Source organism: Amia ocellicauda, chromosome 8, assembly GCF_036373705.1.
Source record: "Amia ocellicauda isolate fAmiCal2 chromosome 8, fAmiCal2.hap1, whole genome shotgun sequence".
Taxonomy (NCBI): domain Eukaryota; kingdom Metazoa; phylum Chordata; class Actinopteri; order Amiiformes; family Amiidae; genus Amia; species Amia ocellicauda.
In genome coordinates this window covers 12,063,985-12,089,651 of record NC_089857.1, presented here as the reverse complement: position 1 = coordinate 12,089,651, position 25,667 = coordinate 12,063,985, and the positions used below count along the sequence as shown (strand labels likewise).

General features: G+C 39.5%; 1 protein-coding gene across 5 annotated transcripts in view; it reads right to left on the bottom strand.

The window, feature by feature from the left end:
- pdzd2 (PDZ domain containing 2) overlaps positions 1-25,667 on the bottom strand; it is a 110,910-nt gene that overhangs the window by 20,102 nt on the left and 65,141 nt on the right. For 4 of the 5 annotated variants that reach the window (XM_066712045.1, XM_066712047.1, XM_066712049.1 and 1 more), the window contains 11 exons: positions 17,902-18,047; positions 15,676-15,808; positions 14,722-14,892; positions 7,535-7,634; positions 6,887-7,035; positions 4,125-4,244; positions 3,180-3,294; positions 2,711-2,784; positions 2,301-2,523; positions 1,425-1,542; positions 41-173 (listed from right to left, as the gene is read on the bottom strand). In XM_066712045.1, coding sequence (XP_066568142.1) covers positions 41-173; positions 1,425-1,542; positions 2,301-2,523; positions 2,711-2,784; positions 3,180-3,294; positions 4,125-4,244; positions 6,887-7,035; positions 7,535-7,634; positions 14,722-14,892; positions 15,676-15,808; positions 17,902-18,047 — 1,482 coding nt within the window. The remainder of the gene's footprint in view (positions 1-40; positions 174-1,424; positions 1,543-2,300; positions 2,524-2,710; positions 2,785-3,179; positions 3,295-4,124; positions 4,245-6,886; positions 7,036-7,534; positions 7,635-14,721; positions 14,893-15,675; positions 15,809-17,901; positions 18,048-25,667) is intronic. The other variant, XM_066712046.1, reaches the window with a different exon arrangement.

The following is a 25,667-nucleotide window of genomic DNA, read 5'->3' as shown; positions in this document are numbered from 1 at the left end:
GTCCTTTGTGATTCATGGGTAGATTTGGTCTCGGCCTTACTTTGGGATTGGGATGCCGGCTGATGATCAGGCTCACAGGGCCAGGCCCACACTCACTCAGGATGGCATAGGCTTCACTCAGGGCAGCGTGGCGGAGACTCACAGAGTCCACTTCTAAAAGCTGGTCTCCACGGCTTTCGGGAGGGGGAGAAAAGGGACATTGTGAATTACTTAAACCCCCCAAAGATATTCTGTCTATTTGCCTTCCTGTGCAGATTTTGGGCCATTTTCATAACAGCTGTTTTTCCTAATGAGGCAAAAGAAAACACAAGGAATTGGGGAAATGTCACATGGAACTTTCAGAGTGCCAATTTGAGTTAACAGAAGTAAATTGAATGCCTTGTTTTCATTCGCACCATTGCGTGTTTGTTTTTCATTTAAACATGGTGGATTAAGTTGTATGAATGTGGGCCTTTCTCTCAGTGACGCCTCTTTGGAAGGACAAACAGGTAGGATATTTAGATGTGAGAACTGATTTTTATTAGACATGTCCAATGAAAGCATTCAAAAAAGAGGCAACTGTTCTTTCATTTATCACTCTTTACTGAGTCTGGAGTATTTTCGTATAAAATGAAAAAGTCTCAAGGAATTTAATTACACATGCTTCAAAAAGCAAATAAACAAAAAAAAATGGCATGAGCAGTATTTGTAATTTGTTTTATGTCTTTCCATAAAATGTGTTTCTATTGAATAAATACAATCTAAGGCTGCTTACTCCACAACATACGTTTCACAGCCTCACAATGTGGTTCGACATGAAACAGTCATTCTTTTTTAACTATTTTGAAATATAAACTCTTTAAATCTGCTAGCACATTAAAGCACAATGAATAAAGCCCAAAGTAGCATCTGCAGCTTACTGTGTCAATAAAATTATGTTCAGACAATATACAATAGGTAGAACCTATTCTGTTCATAAAGATAACTGGGTCACATGTTAAAATATTTGCATTTACAGTTAGGTCCATAAATATTTGGATAGTGACACAATTGTCATCATTTTGGCTCAGTATGCCACCACAATGGATTTGAAAGGAAACAAATTGGGTGAACGGTGTAGGAATTACACCCATTTTTAGGGGCTCAAAAGTAATTGGACAAACTAACATAATCAAGAATTAAATTGTGAGTTTCAATACTTCGTTGCAGATCCTTTGCAGTCAATGACTGCCTGAAGTCTGGAACCCATAGATATCACCAGATGCTGGGTTTCTTCCCTGGTGATGCTCTGCCAGGCCTGCACTGCAGCTGTCTTTAGTTCCTGCTTGTTCTTGTGGTGTTTTGCCTTCAGCAAGTGAAATGCTGCTCAATTGGATTCAGGTCAGGTGATTGACTTGGCCATTGCAGAACATTCCACTTCTTGGCTTGCTTTCGCAGTAACTCACCTTAGTCTGCCATCCATTTTTGCCACTGACCCGGGTGCAAGACTATGGATGTAGATGCCTGGAAAGCTGTTCTCCAGAGTAAGGCAACATGCACCAATCCCCAGTCCAACTCCCGGTTCTGAAGACACAAGCACCAAAGCAATAAACTTAAATTCTGCTGATCTTTGCCCAGACACATGCTGAACATACTGAATACAAGGAATACAGCCTCAGGTAATAAAGTCCAATTCTGATGACAGTCTGTTTAAACATTAGAAAGTATAGACAACACTGAGAACTGTTCCCTGTTTCTTATCATTAGATACATCAGGCTGAAAAATTTCTGCTCCTTCTGATTAATTTATGCGGTTTCTAATAGGCTCTTGCCAAGTGTGTTCTGTGTTCATTTTGGGTTTTAATTAACCGATAGATTATGTGTTATCAAAACAGTCCTGTAATATTTGTTATTATGGCAATTAAATGCAATTCATAAAAGTTTTAAATAAACTGACTTTTCATTATGTTGTAGAGTGTTTAAGACAAGTATATATAACTCATAATGTGTCACTCCTTATTAAAAAGCTTTACGAAAGCCTAAGAAAATAAAACTGTAAGACGAAGAATCTTGATTCAGAGAGAAAATGGAAATTTGAAACGGGAGGCATATAAGGAATAATGACTAATTTCTAAAGCCTTTGAAATTGATTTCCTAAAAAATGTTCACACTTATCCAAGAGCAAGTTTTGCTTTGGCTGGGCTGCCACCACTTGTGTCATTACTTACACTGAATGCCTTTCTTAGCCTTCCAGACCTTGAATAGCTCTACTATACTAGCGCAGTAATATCAATAGAAGTGTTATGTCCACAGTAACCTGTGGTCTATCTGGACTTCCGTACCTTTGTTGAGCGTCACCTCCATGATGATGCGGTCCTTGGGCCCTGGTCCCTTGCGACAGGCGGCGTCTCCGTCTTCAGAGGCCGGAGGGACAGGGGTGCCCCCACTGGCGTTGGAGTTGGGAGAGCTGGAGCGGCTGAGCAGGGTTGGGGTGGGGCAGGGGGTCAGACTGGGGCTCCGCAGGCGGGTCCGTACTGTAAGGGTCACAACCCCTTTCTTCAACTGCTGGGGGGCAAAAACACTCCTGCTTAGAGGCATTATGGATAGGAGAGTTCCCATGAGCCTAACAGCTCACTCTCTCGCTCTCTCTCTCTCAGAATGGGAAGGGTATAAAATAAGCACGGCAAATCCAAATCATGAAAAGAAAAAAGCAGACCAATGTCAAAGCAGCAGCAGTAATCGTTGTAGTTACCTTGAAGGTCTGTATGGCCTGCTGGTGAGTCAGACCCTGCAAAGACTCTCCGTTCACTTCTAGAATTTCATCCCCTGAGCGTGAGACGAGAGCAGATAAGACCAGTTACAGTTACACACTGAGGGACAATGGCCAGCTTTTAAAATGTTTTCAGGGTGATGAAAAGCTTTAATCATTGTTAAATAAATCTCTGGTTACGCTCCAACAGTATTTAAAAAAACTGGTGCCTGAGGTTAGCCAGTCAGAGGATAATATCTTATAACACATGTAAAAGTAACTTTCGTTATTTGCAGAAATCTTAATATTATTATATAAATATATTAAAAAAACAGGTTAATGTTGAATTCAGTGTCTTCAAATTGGATGCCTCTGCCATTATCTGTGCTGACTGTACGTTTTATTGAATTTAGAGGACAAATATGGCCGCGTTTGTTTTGAGAATGTAAAACAGGAACATTTCAAAGCAGACCTTCTTTAAGTCGTCCATCTGCAGCAGCAGCTCCGGTGGGAAAAATTGTCTTGACAAAAATTCCCATCCGTCCACGAGCAGAATCCTGACCACCGACAATACTAAAGCCCAGACCCTAACAAACAACACATTGATGAAAAGAAAATGTTATATTTCAAATCTATCTAATTTAAATGATTTCTTACATACTCGGGCCAGATCATACACATTGTAGCTGGCAAGACTTTCTGATTGTATATTGCAAGGCTTGTATGGTCTCTCTTCTCATGTACTCTCATAAACAATAAAGTTCCAGCAGCAGAACCAGCTTCAAGCTGCACTTCTGACTATCAATTACAGATGATAAGATGTATAAAAAACACGTCAAATATCCAGCTATGTATAACAGTACAATTTTATTTAAAATCAAGGAGTAGCAAATGGGACTGTGTGGAAAATTTCTAATTAAACGGGTTAATGCAATCAATTACTCGACCCAGACAACGATTTGTAAACAAAACAAGTCTTAAAAATGAAAGCAAACAATAAATTCCTCACCCCCCCCACCAAAATGCACAACAGTGTGCCAGATGTTAGATTTGAGAAATGTGAAAATACAGTAGAACCCGCACGCTTTATGTATTGTGCTCCAAAACTGTTTTATTTAAAGCAGAGACACATCAGATGTTTCCATCAAGATCTTCATCAGGATGAAATGTAGCATAAAGGCCAACTCTGTTTAGTTGAGGGGGGGTTGGGAGTTAAATTTATATTCCAAATTTAGAAGTAAATGCCAAGGCTACCCTGCAAACAGGACTTTATGAGGCTATTGGAAATGAAAGCAACCCAAAGCTGGGTTCTGGTTCATCAAACCTTGCTTGCTTTGGAGTGGGATCCCTGTGAGCAGCACTGAGCGGCAGGAGAAGACAGTTTGCTGGGAAGGAGCAGTAAATAACGGGAGCTCACCTTGCCTTGTCCTTTCATGAGAACTATATTGGATATAATAGATGGTTGGGCCAGTCGCCATGGAGACTCCACTTGAACGGTGCTTAGGGAGCGTGCCGATTTCTTCACTATTTGATATTCCTGAGGAGGATAAATAAACAGAACACTAAATTATCTCCAGTACTCCAGCCTCCGCACTTTACTGTCAACATACCCACCAATCTTGCCAAATGCTTGCCTCTTCACTAGGTCAGGATATTCTGATTGGGCCTGCTCGTCCTTCAGATAAAACGAATTGTACAAATGCACATATACATTTCTACATATGGCATTGAAGGCATATTGTATGTAGGACTCTGGCCTGATTCTGGATGTTATTTCAGTTTGCAATTCAATTTCTATAAGGTGAAGACAGAAATATCATGATGGGTAAGTCACAGGGCTATGCCAGGCTGCTTAAAACCTCATCTGGTCTCTCAGCTTCACCTTCAGTACCTCATTTCATTAGTTTAATCAATCAAAGCTTTCAACTATATGAAAACAACACTCAGTCAATATTATATATATATATATATATATATATATATACACTCACCTAAAGGATTATTAGGAACACCATACTAATACTGTGTTTGACCCCCTTTCGCCTTCAGAACTGCCTTAATTCTACGTGGCATTGATTCAACAAGGTGCTGAAAGCATTCTTTAGAAATGTTGGCCCATATTGATAGGATAACATCTTGCAGTTGATGGAGATTTGTGGGATGCACATCCAGGGCACGAAGCTCCCGTTCCACCACATCCCAAAGATGCTCTATTGGGTTGAGATCTGGTGACTGTGGGGGCCAGTTTAGTACAGTGAACTCATTGTCATGTTCAAGAAACCAATTTGAAATGATTCGACCTTTGTGACATGGTGCATTATCCTGCTGGAAGTAGCCATCAGAGGATGGGTACATGGTGGTCATAAAGGGATGGACATGGTCAGAAACAATGCTCAGGTAGACCATGGCATTTAAACGATGCCCAATTGGCACTAAGGGGCCTAAAGTGTGCCAAGAAAACATCCCCCACACCATTACACCACCACCACCAGCCTGCACAGTGGTAACAAGGCATGATGGATCCATGTTCTCATTCTGTTTACGCCAAATTCTGACTCTACCATCTGAATGTCTCAACAGAAATCGAGACTCATCAGACCAGGCAACATTTTTCCAGTCTTCAACTGTCCAATTTTGGTGAGCTTGTGCAAATTGTAGCCTCTTTTTCCTATTTGTAGTGGAGATGAGTGGTACCCGGTGGGGTCTTCTGCTGTTGTAGCCCATCCGCCTCAAGGTTGTACGTGTTGTGTCTTCACAAATGCTTTGCTGCATACCTCGGTTGTAACGAGTGGTTATTTCAGTCAAAGTTGCTCTTCTATCAGCTTGAATCAGTCGGCCCATTCTCCTCTGACCTCTAGCATCAACAAGGCATTTTCGCCCACAGGACTGCCGCATACTGGATGTTTTTCCCTTTTCACACCATTCTTTGTAAACCCTAGAAATGGTTGTGTGTGAAAATCCCAGTAACTGAGCAGATTGTGAAATACTCAGACCGGCCCGTCTGGCACCAACAACCATGCCACGCTCAAAATTGCTTAAATCACCTTTCTTTCCCATTCAGACATTCAGTTTGGAGTTCAGGACATTGTCTTGACCAGGACCACACCCCTAAATGCATTGAAGCAACTGCCATGTGATTGGTTGGTTAGATAATTGCATTAATGAGAAATTGAACAGGTGTTCCTAATAATCCTTTAGGTGAGTGTATATATATATATATATATGCCATTCAAAAAACTGCAGTACTGACTTTATATCTAATGATAAAAATATTTTATTCTTTTTAACAACGTACTGCTTCACAGATCTCTAGACACACATCGGAGGCATTTGTCTTCATTACCAAAATGATAAGATTCATTTTTTCTCTCTTTTTTCCCTTTAGATATTTTATAAATGAATTAATAAGCAGTGCAAAGCATGGGCAATCATACAGAAACTCGCTGCAGTATGTTGCCACAAGCATTATCTCCCTGTAGATTGAAGTATACAGACTAAACACATGAGATGAAAAGGAGAAGGAAGCAGAGGTGCACAGCACAACACCCAACTCTTCAAACTTCTCACCTCCACATGAGGGTCTGATTAACCACACAATTACTGAACGCTCTGTAATAATTGACATCCAACTGACGACTAAGGCTGAATGGCAAAGTGGTAAACTTTGATGGGGTTTAATTTCTCCTCGTGTGATGCAGTCAGGCCCATTGTTACATAAATCAGACTGTTAAGACTTTCATATGCTCACTTTAAGCTTCTTTTCTGTGCAATGGAGTGTGCTACAGACTCCCTTAACAAAAACACAGCACAACAAAAAAGCTATTTTTAAACCAGAATGAAAGAAAAATGTATTTCTGTGCCGACTGGGAAAGAAATGTTATTAGAATTACAATGAATAAAATAGATAACAATAGCATGTTCTAAGCCTTAGACTTCCAGAAATGCATCTTCCTGCCTTTCACAATGCTTTCCTGGGTTGTACCATGTTTTTACCAACAGATGATTACGACTCTCCATGCTTTAACAAAGCTTTGCCACTCTGCTATGATAACTCCATAAAGGAATTGCCTGTTTATTCCAGTTTTGTTCATGTAAGAACACATGATCACAACTACTGTGCCATACCAACACTCAGGGTATGTGACACACGTATGAGATGCTTTAGGTTTTGAAGCTGACCTGCCGAATGCCCACTGTGTCCAGCTGCTGTGGGAGGGAGTGTTTACGTCCTCCTCGTGATGGCTTCTCCGCCGCATCGCAGCCGGCCTCCCCATTCTCCACAATGAGCTCATCGTCTTCTCCCACCGACTCCAAACGGCTGCCTCCACCTTCAGTGTTAAAGAGGCCGCATTGGTTAATCAGCTTCTCTTTCTATGTATATTTCCTTTGCTCATTCATTCTAAATCATATAGAAATGTGATCATTAATAGTCTCAAGCCACCATCAACCCAGATGCCCCAGAGGATACGAGAAGGGTGCACATCCTTTGATATCTGTAGAGGAACTTGGCTTGTACAGAGAACAAAGGATAATATTAGCCTTTGCTGCAGTTAAAGTCACTATACTGCTAGTAAAAAGAAAACAAATGACTATACAAAAACAACAGAGACTCTGCGTTCTCTTATTCATTAATGTTTACTTGCAGCCTAGGTGGAAACTCTCCTTAGTCTCAATCATTTTGAAATTAACTTCCATTTTAATCTGATTCAGACCTGCCACACGCTGTATTTAGGTACAGGCCAGTGTTGGCACATCTTCCCAACCTCTCAATACCTATTGGCTGCAGTTTTGAAGTGCCTTCACTTTATTGAATCATATCTATCTAACCTTGGGATCTGCTGCGGAATTTCATCGGTGTGGGACTACGGCAACATCCCTTGGATCCCCCTGCCCGTCCTCGGTCCTCAAGCTTATCGGCCTCTGTAAACTACAATGAAAAAGAAGATAAGCAGCTGTTCGATAGTATTCCTCAGTGATACACAAGGCATTAAAATGCAAAACCTCAGATGAGTTGAACCTCGCAAGGAGATTGAATTGTATAAGGCTTGAACAATGAAAGGACAAGATCCATAATCCATAGTGCAAACCAGTAACTTTGGAATATTCAGGGTATTGAAGTCATTTCACTTGACTTTAACCACTTTAATGCATGACCTATATTATGAGTTAATGAGCTTCATAGTGATATAGAGATTCTGAATTTTGTATGAAGAAATATGTAAGATATTGTTTTGTACAGCAGTGTGAAATCAAAATTATGTTTCAAAAATGTTTACTATTAAAAATAATATAGATTATTAAATATTATCAGCCATTTAAAAAACTACATTTACCACACAAATTATTATTTTACAGTTATAAAAAAGCATATGAATAATGCAGTAGAGCTCAAATAGTAAACTAAATAGATTGAAAAAATCAGATACACGTAGGTAACCCCTAATGTCCTGTCCACACTACATTTTCAATTAAATATATTCCTTTAAAGTTAGCCAAGAGGAAGCAACTGGCACCATTTTTTTCCGCTATCTGATGGAAAATAAAAATAAATTAAATAACCAGCCCACAGCAACACATGGCCAATATACCTGCGGTAGGACATTATTTTTTCTATCACAGGAGTTCTATCTCCATGTCAGCCATTGAGCTTGGTTTAGTTTTCCTGCTCCCCAAACACTCTGTGAGCATTCGAGGAATGTGGCGCACTGCCGCCAGAAAGAAAGATAATTTTTCAACCTAACAGATTACTGAAAATGCTTTCTGAAGGAATGATGACAGCCTGACAGATTACACGTAGCTGATGTATCTGGACTCCCCCGAGACAACGCATCGGGGGTGTCCATTTCACAAACCTCACACTGGCAGAAGAAAAATAATAGGAATGTGTTAAAAATAAATAAATAAATAAATAAATAAATAAAGGTGGGGGAATCCTTCATCTTTATGTGATCGTAGCCAGAATGAGTTTGCCTGTGCAAGAGCCCTGTCTGTTTACAGGACTGATGATTTAAAGCGTTTTCAATTATGCCTATTTAGAACATTTACTTGTGACACTAAGCCCTAGAGCTTATTAGAAAGCAGACTGAGTTTTCAGCCAGCACTCAGCGCTGTTCCAGCTTTTGACTTGGTCTTTCCAGATTGTATGCAAACAATGTTGTTGGGCATGACTTGTATCTGAATGAGCTTTTGAAACTTGTGCTGCTGGCTTTTTGGTAGTTCGCTTTTATGAGAGGAATTCCATCAGGCTAATTACGCCTTTTGGGTGTCATGGCACAATCAGCCCAGGACAAAGAAGGGCAGTCAAATGTCTTCCGAGATCTGTGGAGGATTTTGTACGGAGAATCTGCAAGTTCAATTCTCCCCCAAGGCTTTGGTAGCTCTTAAGAAACACCGGCTTTGATCACTGGTTCTGTATTTTGTCTTCTCCACAAGAGAAATGTAGAAATCCAGTCTTGTTGCATAGTTTACGTCTATTTGTGATCTTGCCTGTTGCGAAGATGTGCCCACAGAACAACTTCTTTCCAAGTTTTTTTTATTTTTAACAAAAACAGTTGATCTAGACATTGAAAAAAGCCAAACATATTATGTGAACGAGAAGTACACGGGCACAAGAAATTTAGCTCTCATTCAGACTTCACACATTTTACTGGAAGTCCTTTCAAAGGAAGGCTTTTATCAATGCCAAGTGTCAAAATTGTCCAAATGATGTTAAGGGTTGCTCATGCTGTGACAATAATGCTCCACAATAATGCCCAACCTCCAAACTTTTGACTGTTTACTAATGCAGAGTTTATTTCTAGTCTTTAGATGAGTGTGTAAGTCCACAAAACCTGGGCAGCAGTCCCATGGTCCCAAACACAACCATATGTCCACACTCTCTGAAGGCAGGAAGGATAAAAAAGGGACAAAATCTACACAGAATAAAGATCCTGTCTTTGATTAAGAGTCTGTGTTAATATATAATCTACTGAGTCGCTTTTCAGAAGATGTGTTTTTGTTAAGTCTGTACTATTACTTGTAATAAACAATATGCATGCTTTGCAGTAGTCAGTTTTGAAAACCTTGTGATTCCCTAATGCCTCCCCACAATAGAAAACAAGGAAAATAACACCTATACCCAAACAGGGCTCTACTCATCATGAATAGTGCTACTGGGTCAGCTGAATCACGGAGGGGGGATGGGATTGTAACACCCGTACACCCGTACACCCACTTTAGTCATTTCTGAATGCTAATCTGTTGGGACAAAAGAAATAGCAGCAAAGCCCATCTTTCATTCTAGGAAGAGGACCCCGGTCAAAAACACACAAAGGTTCATTGTTCAGATTGCATATGCAACTGATCTGAGATTGCCCACTGCTGAAGCTTAATGAAGTTTCACTGTGCACCAAATGTTAAACATTTGATTTTTTCAGCCTCCTGCAATCTATGTAAAGGGGAATGACGTTTGTGTCGAGAATGCACACCAAGCATCTGCTACATGTTGGGTTGGGTTGGGGGGGATACTTAATATAAACTGGAACACAAGCCAGTGAATGTTATCTTCACAATAAACAACATTCTAATAGTCAAGGGAGATGCACCATGCGCAAGCACATCTGATCTTCATTGGAAACCAGATCAGTCAGAATCAAACATTTTCATTTCTAGATGAAAAGGAAAATGTTCCAGTGTGGTACACAGCACGCAAAACGACATTCAGTACCGACCAATTATTCTGCCAGTGTTTTTGAGGACATGCACCATGGACATTTGTTTGCTATCATTTAAATTCTGTACACTCACACTAACACATTAAAACAATTAAACTGAGAGTATGGTGTACCCGTTATACTAAGTGTAAAGTGTCACACTGTTAAAAGTCAAAATAACCAGGATAACTGCACAACAACAAGAATCTCTAGCACTGTAAATCCCAAAGGTTTAAAACATTGGAAAGACAAAATAGGGACAACAAAGCAGTTAATGTGACAAAGAGCTCATGTTGCAGTAATTCTATTACTTAAATATTACAAGTGGGCCAACAGCAAGGCTACTCCCTAAAACAGATTACAGTATTGGGGTTTGTAATAATAGCTACCAGTTTAACTGCTCCCCCGAACCACTCAATATACATACTTAACTGGTGTCTCGAGAATACATTTACTTGTTTAAACCTTTCCATAGATTCCTTCAAATCACTCAAACAGACTTGCTTTTACTGGTTTGGAGCCAGTTTGAGGGAATCAGCCATATGGTTAGCATCAACTGTGGAATTGATCCCCTTGTAAGGAATGAGAAGAAAAATATGATTTAATTTGAGAAATCTCTAGGTCTGGTGACTGTATCAACTATAACCTAACTATACTGACACATACTCTGGAATCGGGTTGTTTTTGCAGTTGAGTGAGAGGTGTGATGGGACCAGCGAGTTGCATTTCTCCACAGCCTCTCAGTCACGTGGGATTGAATAGCCCGGAAGCCTTATTCCTACCTCATGAATCGCATAGCTGAGATACTCAACGTGCTTTTCTCTTTCTGATAGGCAGGCAAATTAATCCCCAGTACAACTGCTTTAATAATCATTCCCATGAGAAATGGACATTCCCAGCTTTAATATTCCTGTGCAAAGGTTGTGTAAAACATTCAATAAAAAAGAAGATTCTGAATAGCATAGGCTTGAAACCTTTTTTATTTATGCTTTACTATATGGGTGGGAAATTAATCTATTGTGCCATGGAAAATATATATACATTTGATGACTCTGGGGTCTGTTTCTGCACTCCCAATCAGATGAAGACAATGTTGCTGGGAAAAAGGGCTTGTTGAAGCTGAAGGACATTTTTCTAAATAAAATGACAGCTTGATTTGTAAAGTCATTCAAGGGCCAGCTAACAAATCAAAGCGCCTTCAGTTGGAGGCTGTGACTCCTTGCACTGGAGGGGTGGTGTGCAAAGACTTGCATGTCGCAATCAGAGGCCAGCATTGTGAAAAACAACCAGCCGAATCCTGGGGGCTATTGAACACACTGGTCACTAGCATTTTGTTGCATTTCATTTCATTTCATTTTAGCTGTATTTCGATTTTTTGACAAATTTGCACATTGCTTGTCAGACTTTGTCCGTCCTAGAAAATGCTGACCTCTCCTTCAATTTAAATGAAAATGGATATCTCCCTGTCCTGTCTTGTAAAGAATAATGAATTGTTATTACAAAATAGTTTCTAATTTATAGTCTGTGTCCTTTAATGAGTGAACATAATTACTGCAAAAGGAACTTCATGTTTAAAGACAGAAGGGATACTAATTTGAATAGACTGATTTGGGAGTTATCAGATGTCAAAGGCACTTTTTCATCTGCTTCAGTGACTTGAATAATGGCTCAGTCCCTAGCCAGTCTGCTGGCGTTGAAAATCTAAACACCTACACAACTCGTAGGATCCAGCATGACAGGCACAGCTGTGTGCGATATCTGCTTAGCCCTGATAATTCCCTCTCTTTCTCACTTTTTATTATTTTTTTAGAACACCAAGCCTGGCAGTTAAATGGATGTGACAGTCAGCGCTGAACTAGAATACCCACCCTGTCTTGCTTGTATAAGCCACCCACATAATAACAGTGACAACTGTGTACCCAAGGAAAATAGATAATGCTGATACTATTTAGAAGCTTCTTGAACTGGTAATTTGTTTTGAGGGAGCTGGAGCTGAGGTGGAGACACTGTAGCAGAAATAATCATGTCCAGCACAGTTAGAAATGTGACTAGCTTACAAACATACAAAATAGTCATGTTGATATAATATATACTGTACATATCATAAAATCATATTCATCAGCCTTTATCAATCGACTCTTGGTATATATATATATATATATATATATATATATATATATATATATATATATATATATATATATATATATATATATATTGCTTGAAGAGAAGTATTTGATCATCTCATACTACCAGTGGTTTAAAAAAACCTGGTCACTGAATGAAAAAAAGAAATTGGAAAAAAGACCTAGAAGACAACCACATAAAAGATGGTAAGACAAAATAACATTTGCTGGTGTTACCTGGAAAAGAGAAGCTGTACATCGAAATAAGTAGAAATATCTTGGAGAGACCAAGAGTTATAGTTATAGTTATAGTTATAGTTATAGTTTTAATTATACCTGTAGACTATATATATATATATATAGTCTACAGGTATAATTAAAACTATAATATGAATATAAAATCCATTAAATCTATATTTACCTGGACCAAATAAACAACACTGATCATGTTTCAATGGTCAATCCAAAGCGAAAACAAACATTCTGCTGTTGAAGCCTTGATCCATCCTTTATCACAGCACAGCTGTACAGCCCAGTCAGTTTACCTACATGTGGAGCAGAACCATCCTCAGAAGATGCCACTATCAGTGATCCAAAACTCCCGAACAGACTCCAGATCTGCACCCTTTCCACAGTTCAAACAGCAGATCTTAAGAGTGGCATGGAGGACTAATGCAGCTCTCACTGACAACAAATGTCTGTCTTGGCCCACTACTGTGGGAATCCCAGGCATTGTACCACGATGCACAATTGTACCACGATGGTTCATTCATAGCTCCTTTGCCTTCATCTCCCTCCATTTTGTTTTGTTTTTGGAGGGGGGGGCTTTATTTTGGATGCTGATTTGAAAGATAGCATATTAAATCCATCCAAAGTGAGCAGTCATAGGACACTTTTAATGGCTGCCCTAATAATTATGAGATAGTACATCTGATGATGTCAGAGTAGCAGATCTGTGAAGGATGAACAATTGTGCCACGAAAAGGGTTGTCCCTGAATCCAGGTCAAGCAGCTCTTTTACCCTTTCCAAATTAGCTCTGATTCATACAACAAATGATGAACAGATAGAAACTGGATTGCAAATACATTTCCTCATCTTCCCACTAATGTACTTTAACACTGCTTCCAAAGTGCAGCCCATTTCCTGTCTCATTCATAATAACACTTGCTAGTCTTCTATGTACAAAAAAAATAAACAATCTGAATTTCCAAGTTCGAATATTTAGATCGCTAAAATGTAACATTTTTCTAACAGATGGTATGTACATTTAGCATCTAAAGGAGAGGATTTAGCATGGTTTATTTGTGCCGATTTATATGTATCATCGCCAGGGAATGATCTGTTAATTAAGCTGCAGATGGGAACAGTAGTTAATTTCAAGTGGAGGCTGCAAACCCTGAGAGCTCAGCGAGGAACTCGGTGGGGACACTGACCCATTTTGCTCGACTAAAAAAAAATAAGCTTTTGAACAGGATGATAATTGGCACGGTTTCCTCCTTGCAGTAATTACCGACTTGAGTCACTCCCTGGATGTAAACAAGTTGCTGGACTCAGAATGTACTAGTAAATTGAATGTTATTATATCTAATTCATCAAAAATATTTGAACTAAGCTGTCACTATAGTTAAAGCAGGGTTTTAATCACAACCTCAAAATGACTTGTCAGTTGCAAGCTTGTTAGGCATTTCATACATATATGTGAATAATCATTTTTAATTGTACAAAAAGTTAAATGTAAAAGTAGTTACTTTGTAAGCAGAGGCAGTTTAATTTGCTGTCAAAATAAGATACCCCAAGATTAACAGATAAACTGTACTGTGTCCTACTTAAAGATTTGTGCAACTGTCAAACTTAAAGTCAAAGCTTTTCTTCTGTAATCATGCAGTATGACTGTCACATCCTACACCCCACAGATACAGGGATTCCCAGATCAATGCTAGATCCAGAATAGCTGTGTGCGTCAGCCAGTGCATCTGTCACCTTGCTGTAGAAAGATCCTGTTAACTAGAAGCCTAATTTGTTTCAGATGAACAAAACATGAAAACATAAATAGGATTTATTTTTCCCTAGACAAAAACACACAAAAAATAGAGTGCTCAGTCTGTTCATGTCTGACCAATATCTTTCGCAATAGCTTGCTTTGAAGACACAGTAGGTTAACATTTTTCCACATACAGACTGAAAGCCCAAACCTACCGAGTCCTGAGTGGGCAGAGAGAGGCAGCTAGCCGTCACGTCCTCCACATCCGGCTCCAAATTCTCTTTATTTTCAGTGGGGGAAGGAGAGGTGCCCTGGGATGAGCACGTACTGACTAAATCAGGCAGACTGGTCGAGGGGTATTTGTGGAAATCCACCTCTGTTTCTTCCTGCAAGGAGGGAAAGAGACACAAAATATCAGGAGGATATCAGAAGTCAATTTGCCCTAGTATTTGTACTGTTATTACAAAGTAATAATCTTTTTTTAGTAATGTTGCTGCTGCCCATGAGGAACTCAACATGTTTCCATCACATGCTCATGTTTACTGAACAACTCAGTTCAGGGGCCTTGCCTCTGAAGGAAAGCACTTTTTCACTTGAAGAACTGTGTAGCAGTTCACTGAGTTAATTACTCTAACAGGTGAATGCCCGGGATCACCTGATGGCAGTTTAAAGTGTGTCCTTTTAAAAAAACAGGAATTATTAATCAGCAGATCTTGTCATTTAACTGAAAATCTTAAAGGATAAGGATTTACCATACTTATTACAGCTTTTAAGGGCAGGTAGACATTAGGGGGAAAAACAAACATTGATGTAAATCAATTAAGAATCTAATAAGAAAATACACCATGGCCTGTGAAGTGTTTTGAAGCAGTTTCCAACACAAACACTGACATGATTTAACACAGGTTGCATTGCGTTTGGCTACAGGGTATGTTGTGCTGATTTTTTGTCACAGTAGCAGTTGCTTAAAGCAGAGTATGAGCATTACTGCTAATTCTGTCGTTTCAGTATAAGCCCCCCAAAGCCAAAGCTTAGGGACCTTCATGTGGCGCGGACTCGCAAAGTACATAAACATTGGCAGATCCCTTGAATGACTCTACAGCAGTTCCCCTATGTCAAAGGTATGAATAACCTTTGAGAAAACAAAAGTGAAAGTGAAACTGTCTTACCCTGCTGGCCACTACAAGCTGCACCAGCCCTGCTGTGGACCGGAGAATGGCTACAGCCTCCTGATGAGAGAGGCCAACCAGAGACTGGCCATTGATCATGAGCAGCTCGTCACCTGCCTTCAGTCTCCCGTCCCTGAGAAAGACAAGCATACATCAGAAATCTAGAGACTACTTCAGACTCCTCACTGATTCACTGGAGATAAGGGCTGTGTTAGATATCCGGGTTATAAGAAGCATAAAGGCATAGAGGTTCTGTTAAACATCTTCAAGCACTAGAAAGCTACTTCCTTTGCATTTAAAAGTGTGACTCATGGAGGATATGTGGACAAAAGATAATTGCTACAGATCCAGTTAAGCTCAAGTTTGCTCATCCAGTTGCAAGTAGCTCAGTCAAATAGGCACTGCTGAAACAGTTTGCCAATTGGTTAGTTTAGAATGCCTTTAACCGAGTGACTGTAGACACGTCAGCTCTTAAACATCTTGCAAAGATAATCTGAACCTTTGTATGTCTCCTTATACACAGTGTTGCAGGAGATGAGCATCACAAGGTGTGAGTTATTAATAACATCAAAGGCTACTCCTCGAACACCGCAATAATGACAGTGCGCAGTGTGCCATTGCTGAAGATTAAAGGAAATATGCTGAAACCTTCGATAACAGAAAAAAATTGCTGTTTTTATGCTGTCAGTCATCTTTAATAATACACAGTAAGACAGATTCTGTTCCACGTATGACAGGTTTACTCTGTCTGGAAAGAGATGTGTCCACAGTGTTCTATAAAACTACATAAATCCATGTGTTACTGCCCTGCTGGTTACAAATTATGCATTTTAACCACTCTCCTGCTGTCCTGTATCCTCTGGTATAAGACAGACAGTCCCCTTGTTCATTTTCTGAAGGGATCTTTCAATAGTGCAAAAGAAGACACACTTCAAACAGGCAGTGTAGATAACTGATTTTGCAGTGCTGCTTGTGTCATCAAATGATTCCTCTTGTCTTGATGAGACCTTTGCTGACTGGGGGCTTCTTACAGTCAGTACTTATACAAAACAAGGGATTCGGTTAATTGAACTGCTAACATCCATTTAAGGAAAGATCAATGTGACCCTGAGCAGCCGTAGTTTAGACTCAGAAAGCGTAATTTCAAAATGAAAAGAAGGAAACGCACGCTGGGAACTGACAATACAGAGCACGATGAGGGAGCAGGTGAGAGATGTTAATGACTGGGACCTTGAAGGATACACAACGCCGGTGCGACCTGCAAGCGGGATCCCAACGGCTGTTCAACCGACAAGTTAATTCTAATTTCCCCGGGAAGCTGGATTTCATCAGAAACCATGAAGGCTGAAGGGTATGTTATGCCACTAATCCACTAGAGCTCATTGTAACAGCCCTGCACATTTCACTCTTGCACTGAAGTCCAGTTCTTTGCAAGGGCACTGTACACTTCAAAAATGAAACAAAACCCCATTTGCCAACTCTGTAGACTCCGCTTTCTTCCTGTATGATCTAAATCCACTTTATATTTAAATATCATCAACTGGGTGCAATTTAAAAAGTGATAAAATAAATGAAGCTCCCCCAGCTCAGTTCTTGGTTTATTACTGCAAATTACACTGCACTTTGTCACACCTGACGGTTTTATTTTTTTTTTGTAAAATAAACGGTTCATGACTTTCACATTTACATGGCAAATCGGCCAAATTACAAAGTATGTTACCGTGTGGCCAGTATTAGGAAATCACAAGGAGAATTTGGCACCAGCTTCTTTTATTCAGAAAAATTGTGGCATGGTCACACAAGTGGCCAATCTGTAAATATTTTACAAGATTAAAGAAAGAACTTAAATTCACATGAGCTGCTTTCATATTTTGTATTTTTTTTATTTTGTTTTTTCAAATTGAATGTCTTTCTGTATTCACAAAACCTCAAAAACACGTATTCCTAGCAGAACAACACATCAAACCTCATAAGGCTGAAACTTTGAAAGCACAAAATAATTAACCGACCAAATGGGGTGAGAACAAAATTGAGATATTTCAGCCATAAAAAAAGCCAGCAAGTTTATCTAGATATTAGGACACATCCTACCCTCAAGCCTTCCCGGTTAAAGGAGAGCACATTGGACTGCAATCACACTTATGAGAAGTGTCTTCAGCAGTGAATCTGCCCCCACTCCCCCCCTCCAATACACACTGGAAGTCATATAAGAAAGTATGATATTACCTCTGTGCTGCACCCCCCTCCTCCACATGGGCCACAATGATGCCGTGGGGGGATCTCTTGGACCCCCGGCCTCCCGTGATCTGGATTCCCATCCCTTCCTTCCCCTTCACCATGTGCATCTTCCATATTCGACTGCTTTCGCTGGGCTGAGAGGAGAAAAAACAATGCATATGGCATGAATATTCCACAAAGCTGCCCTCTCTTCAAGCCCAACACCACTTACATCATTCGCACCTCATCGTTTCGCAATTAGTGGCGCACTCTCAGGCACGTCGCCGGCTGCACGGGGCTGCGAACAGAACCACACTCTGCTTTTTCACCTTCTTTTTCCAGAGATGCGAAACAAAAGCTTTATTTGCGGGGGGTTTAACAATCACCAGTCCCTCTGACCTCCCTGAGTGAGGGATATCCAGGGTCTTGTGGCAGACGTACTCCCTCCAAGTAATGACTGTAAAATCAGTCACATGCTCCCTGACATAGTTGACATCTACGCACACATTAGGATCTCCGTCTCCAGATATTCTTGATATATGGGCAGATTTATGTACCGCAGCTTAATTTCTAGAACAGAAGATAGGCTTCAAAATACATATTAATTTGAAGTTCTCAATTGTTTGCATGTAAATCTGCAAATGGCCGCCAAACTCAGATGCAGCCACACAATACAAAAGTGTAAGCATGAATTCCAGTATAATAATTGAGGCTTGTATATGTTATTGTATTTTTAATAATGCTGTCACAGCTTTACTCTGTAGGCAGAATTGGAAGAACAGGAAATTTCACTTTAATATCAAACTACTATTTTAACCAAGAACATTGCAAACATAGTTTTTTGGAGAAATGACACAACTAATAAAATTTAGATATGAAATATATGTGAAAAGGCATTTTAGTTTCAAAGGCCATTTTTGTTCCCAAAAGAAATGTTTACTAAGATGGAAAAAAACGAAACTGAACAGATCCCATTTAAAAATAGCCCCTTTTAAATATCTTAAGCTTCCTATAAATAATCCACAGAGTGATCTCTGCAGCACCTGTACCTGGCAGGTCCTTCTCTGCTCTGTAGGATCTTTTTCAACACAGAAACAGTCTAGACTGGAGATGACGTATTGCATCAAGCTGTTTTTAATGAAAAGGTCCACAGGGTTAGCGTATTTGAAAAATGCATTGCAAAGTGGGAAAAATAAAAACTAGAAGAAACAGATTTAATCTTCAAAACTGCAGTCAGTGTCAAACACTAACGGAACTACTGCACTGAAGCACTGTAGAACTGAACACATTGGAGTGTCACATTAAATCATACTGTAGGCTATATGGATTTTGGCTTTATTCAGATTTAAAGGAAGCTGTTAGCTGTTGTCGCTATCCAGAACAACATTAGCCAAAAGTTGATCTGAGGATATGAGTGCTGTATGTGCAGGAAGAGGATTTGAAGCCATGTGCAAACTGAGTGCCTAATAGTTTGATTAACCAGCACTCGCTGTGGTTAAGGGATACATAGTCTCCACTCTAGGTCAGCTCGCTCTCCTACATCACGAAGAAAGATTTAAAGCTACAAAAACAACAACACTCGACTGTAGTTAAAACACAGGCCTAGAGCAGATTAAATGTATTGCGGAACGCACATATGAAGCCGCTGCTCACTGCCAAACACTGCTGAAAATCCTCAGCGGTACAGAAGCTAATACAACGCTTCCTGTTTGCGCGCAGCCAAGGTCAGCAAACTTTACGCAACCAAGACTACAACCAAAGGCATGAGTGAAGCCATAAATTCTGCTGGGTGCTTTTTTGTTTTTTAAGGCAGGTGAACCATTTCAGCCCTGCTTCTTGACCTTGTGGCATATAATAAAGAGGATGACAAAGTGGAAACGTGAATTCTTTGCTGGACATAAAAAAATACAGAAATACTTAAAAAAAAAATTGCTGTGTGTGGAAAATCCTTGCACTTGGTTATGTCAGCTAATTTCCTCCTCGTCACTATTATTACTATTATTATGATTATCATTGTTCTGCATTACATCTATGTTACTATATACATATGAAAAGGGTCGTGAATGCAATAGTCTGTCTTTAATGCAAATAAGGACACATCAAAAGTGTACAATTATACAGCAGAGAGGAAAGCACGGAGCCTTTCTGTGCCGTAACCGATTGCTCATGATCATCCTTGTGAGCATGTGCATGTGTAACTGTAAGGGCAGTGGAGGGGAAAGCTACAGAGGGACAGAGAAGAGAGGCACGATACATAAAGTGCACGCTTTGCAGGGTGATATCATGCTTCAGACAAGACAATTTTGCTACCCAGTCTGTAAGGAAGACTCTTACATCTACAAGTCTATCAAGGAGCAAATATAGCTCCAGACAAATTTCTGCACTAGATAGATGCTGGGTGAAGAAAATAACATAGATGGGTGAATCTCACAAAATTCTCATTTAAGAGTGATCCTCTTTTAGTTTTTTAACTGAGATTGACCAACACATTTTTTTGAGAGTTTGCTTAGTAAGGTCTAAAGTCACTATAAATGTTGATTTCAAAGAGAATATTTACTTATTTTTCTACATTTTAATGCTTTTTTTTGCCAAGTGAATGAAATTTCTCATTACCGCAATAACATTTCATAAGCACAAGAGTGGGAAAAAAAAAAAAAATTCACGTTTGTTTAATTGTTTAAAAGTAATGGACAAAATAGAATTCTTTACTTTAATAAAATATTTTATTTTCAAGATTTTCTCATTACCAAAATACACCGATCAGCCATAACATTATGACCACTGACAGGTGAAGTGAATAACACTGATAATCTCGTTATCATGGCACCTGTCAGTGGGTGGGATATATTAGGCAGCAAGTGAACATTTTGTCCTCAAAGTTGATGTGTTAGAAGCAGGAAAAATGGGCAAGCGTAAGGATCTGAGCGACTTTGACAAGGGCCAAATTGTGACGGCTAGACAACTGGGTCAGAGCATCTCCAAAACTGCAGCTCTTGTGGGGTGTTCCCGGTCTGCCGTGGTCAGTACCTATCAAAAGTGGACCAAGGAAGGAAAAGCGGTGAACCGGCAACAGGGTCATAGGTCATGATGCACGTGGGGAGCGAAGGCTGGCCCGTGTGGTCCGATCCAACAGACGAGCTACTGTAGCTCAAATTGCTGAAAAAGTGAATGCTGGTTCTGATAGAAAGGTGTCAGAACACACAGTGCATCGCAGTTTGTTGCGTATGGGGCTGCGTAGCCGCAGACCAGTCAGGGTGCCCATGCTGACCCCTGTCCACTGCCGAAAGTGCCTACAATGGGCACGTGAGTATCAGAACTGGACCACGGAGCAATGGAAGAAGGTGGCCTGGTCTGATGAATCATGAGTTCAAGGTGTTGACTTGGCCTCCAAATTCCCCAGATCTCAATCCAATCGAGCATCTGTGGGATGTGCTGGACAAACAAGTCCAATCCATGGAGGCCCCACCTCGCAACTTACAGGACTTAAAGGATCTGCTGCTAAAGTCTTGGTGCCAGATACCACAGCACACCTTCAGAGGTCTAGTGGAGTCCATGCCTCGATGGGTCAGGGTCAGACGGGTGTAAAATGTATAGATATGGTGCAACATCAATATCAAACCATAAAGCACTAGAAATGGTTCTGGAATTTAATTTCATCAGGGCTGGCTCCAGACATAGGCTATACAGGCGGTCACCTAGGCTGGCATCCATCAAGGGGGTTGAGATTAAAAAAATATTACTTAATTTAATGCCTAATATTGCCTACTTTTGAATTAATATAAACATGATAATTTTTGTAGTTGTAGTTGAAGACCCCTAGACCCTCCTCAGTACCATTCAGTCTCATAATAAATCAGATTCCATGGCTTTACTTAAAACTATTGGGGTTGCCAATCCAAAATCTTGACTAGGGTACCATTAAAGTCAGCCCTGAAATTAATAGTACTACTATAATAACAAAAACGAAACAGAAAAGACCACTGTGTAGGGAAGTGAAAAAAGGCAACATAATATCCATAGGTGATACAATTACTTTAAATACCTAGATAATTATATAAGGATCAAGTATCAACTCCAACTACGTCTACTAAACTAAAGTTGTAATATCTTTGTATGCAAGACAGAATACATGTATATCTACTGGATTAAGGTTTTACCATTTAGTTTCATAATGTTTTTTATATTCAAATCATGCCCATGGTTCAAGGTTGGTTTCATGAGAATCACCCAGATGTAAAAAGCAGATATGTATTTAAAATCACTGCAATAACACCAAACACATTGTCAAAATCATGTTGCATTAGTGAAATACCAACATGAACACTGACATTTAATTGAGTTTACTGTCACAAAGTGGTAACACGTTTGTAATTTGCGATTTGAGGGGAGGGCAGTTTTGGTTTGGTCTGGCACTATGCATGGTTTCAAAAGACACTACGCAAGTGCAAGTGTTTTCCCCTCGCTGGGCAATTTCAATGTGTTTACCACTGTGGGAGAGACTGACGATACACAGAGCTGTCTCAGCCGCACACTTCCAGACAACAGGAGTTGAATCAGGAAAGACAGCAGCTTGATCAATTCCAGACTTATGTAATAGATTAATCACCATCAGTCATTATATAAAACTATCCCGCTGACCAAAATTGAGCTCTGCTTTCTTACAGCATTGTTTTATTTTTTTATTTTACAACACATCTACAGGTCTACCCACTTAGATAGAGTAGAAAATACACAGTAATATACAAGTTCAAAATTAGAGCAGACATAATTTAAAGTATATTACACTAGGTACATTAAACGCATGAAGTCATTTAAAATGTATGGAAATCTGCAGCCTCTATAATCGTTTTGCCTTTCTATTTCTACAGGGTAGTGAGGAGGCGGGGAAAGGAAAAAGGAAATGAGGACAAGCCGGGATTGTGTTACTGCAGCAATTCTCCCATTTATCCGATGACAGATCGTGCCTAGGAATATGAAAATCAGGCGAGGAGGTTGCCTTCTACAGTGACTAGTCTAGTTAAGCGTGAAACAGAGCGATAAGTGAAATTAATACTTTTTTCTGAACATGGACAAAAGAGAGACAAACTGTTGAAAATATTCTCAAAAAGTCATATATCTGAGAGCCAAAAAATCGCAGTCACTGCAGTCATGCATGACGAGGGGTTACTGGAGCTGAACATTTCAGAGACCTTTGGGAATTCATTTTCCTTGCTTATGTAAGGGAAAATTTTAATTATTTGAATTTAATATTAACTGCCTTGAACACCATGCTGGTTATAAAGTGCCCACTATCCATGGTACGGCACTTATCAACTCACACAAACCATTCTTCAAGTCACATGACTACACATACCAATACTGACTGGGTGCTTTGCAAATGATGGCAAAAACAGCATTCAGGACAAATGATTAGGAAAAAAACAACAGCAGTATATTAGTCAAACTATTTATTAATTTAACAAGAGTTACCAAAACATTGAAAGAATAACTATATAGTACATTTGTCTCCATCTTTATGGGACATTGTTATGAAGGACATCACCTCAGCGACTAGCTTTTAATTTATTGCTAATGATTCTGTGAAAATCCAAAACCAAGAAAAAATGCCAGTAAAGATCTTTTAAAAGATCATAGTTTTTTTGTCTGTTTTTTGTCTTTGTCAATATCCAGGGACACTCAATGTCAACAAACTGCAAAGGTATAATAGAAGTCAGTCCAATCTAGATTGTGAAATATATAATTTCCATAAACACAGAATGAACCATAAAAGAGTTCCAGTCAGTCTCATAAATCATTTTTAGTTTTTCGTAAGTCCATTCATGTGAAAATTGTAATACAATATCTGAAACATTGACATACCCACAGGCCTAGGGTGCACTGCGAGACACAAGGCTGAAGGCCAAGAAATTGCTATGGAGTAACTTGTAGCTTTTACACCATAGCTAAAATCTGCATGCATATCTAGTAGATCAGTTGCCATCAAATCTAATCTGGACTTTAACTGTTGATCTGGACTCAAGACAAAGTAGAAAAATTGCCAAGCATTACACATAAAAATGAAAAACTAAATGTGGAAACATACTCTACTGTGAATTTTGCAGAAAGCCATTAAATTGGTGGCTTTGATACATCATTCAAAAAAGCAATAAAAACAAGATTAAAATGTGCGTCTGACATGGCCAGTAGGGATGTATGTGTCTAAACGTCCTTGATTTAGGATTTACAGATGAGGCCTGGCTGTTTCCACAACAACACACTAATCCAGTTGTGAAGACTGCCTCTCCTTCCGTGCCACTACAGAAACGCTGGTGCAACGAAGCCCCTCGGAAGCAAAGGGTTTCGGCTTCTAATAAGACTGACGGGGAGCTGTCGTCAGATTGCACATTTCTGTTATCAGTACTTTGGATGGATTTCAAGTCCCAAGAACACCACAGTAAATAATGGGAAAGCGCTGTCTGGAGACAAGGCAGACTGCTTTGCTGGCTTAAATGTCCATTAAGGAGTAAAACATAGGACCTATTGCCACAAAGTTTACATAGCATATTCCTCCAGAGGTGCAAAGCGTGTGATTAAAATTAACATTTGTAATGGCTTTACCAGTCAAACCTTTGGGTATACATATTTCAAATATAAGCATTCATGGAGTTTAGATGAAGCTACTTCAGAAGTACTCTGGGTTCATGCAATGATTTAGGTTGAAACAGGTCCAAATTGACTACAAACGCAATCCCTTTGCCTTGTGATTACAAACTTGCTATATTACTACTATAAATTACTATACAAACATGGGAAAACCAGCAACTTTCTATTACATTAACCATGGCAAACTTTCATAAGGACTTGCACAATAAATAATAAACCTTGTCAGTGTTGTTACTCCCTCAAAAATTTATTTAGTATAGAAATGACCTCCATGAGGCAAAATACATTAATTCAGTGCAGAGGCAAACTTGCAGGCAAGTAATAGACTGCTCTGAATAGGACAGTCAGCCAGTTCAGCTGGGCAGAGCATCAATACTGTATTTATGGGTGAAAATGTAATACTGGGATATATGCAATGTTTTACATCATTGTGTCTCCACATTGCACCACTAGTGCACACACGCATATCTACTGCAAATATATACAAACACATACATATATTATATATACACACTGTATAGTTTGCATCACTATAGTGAGCTATTTTAAAACGTAATTACATCATAGCAAAACTATTGCTGTGTCAAAACAGAAGCAGAGATCAGGCAGATGTCTTCACGGAGATGGGAAACATGTGTGTGCAGCCACATGACAGAGGCCACTAGCTTGAAAAATGTATGGAGACTAAATATATACATGGTATATCAAAAAGTTTCAAGAATTCCTAATGAGAGGCCTTCAGGCAGCTTCCCGAGAAAGTGATACAGAACATAATTTATAAAATCCTACCGTGTCATTTTGTTGTGTGGCTTTGGACAGATCACTCTCAATCATAAAAGGAAGCAGGATGAGAGAGAAAGCATTAAAAGATGTGTACTTATTTCTGTCACTGTCAGAGAACTGCCTTATAATTTGCTATTGATCCTTCTATGAGATTGATAACAAAATTCAGGCGAATGAAACAAACGCGGTCGTAAAATTAAAGAGCATCGTTCCGATACTGCTCCCAGTGCTTGTCATTTCCCTTCAAAACTCTTCTCCTTTTATCGAAAAAAATGGACCATGATCGTCAGTCTCCCTTAAACCAGGGAGGTTAGTACTGAGTGGAGTGATGGATTTCATGTTAATGGCTG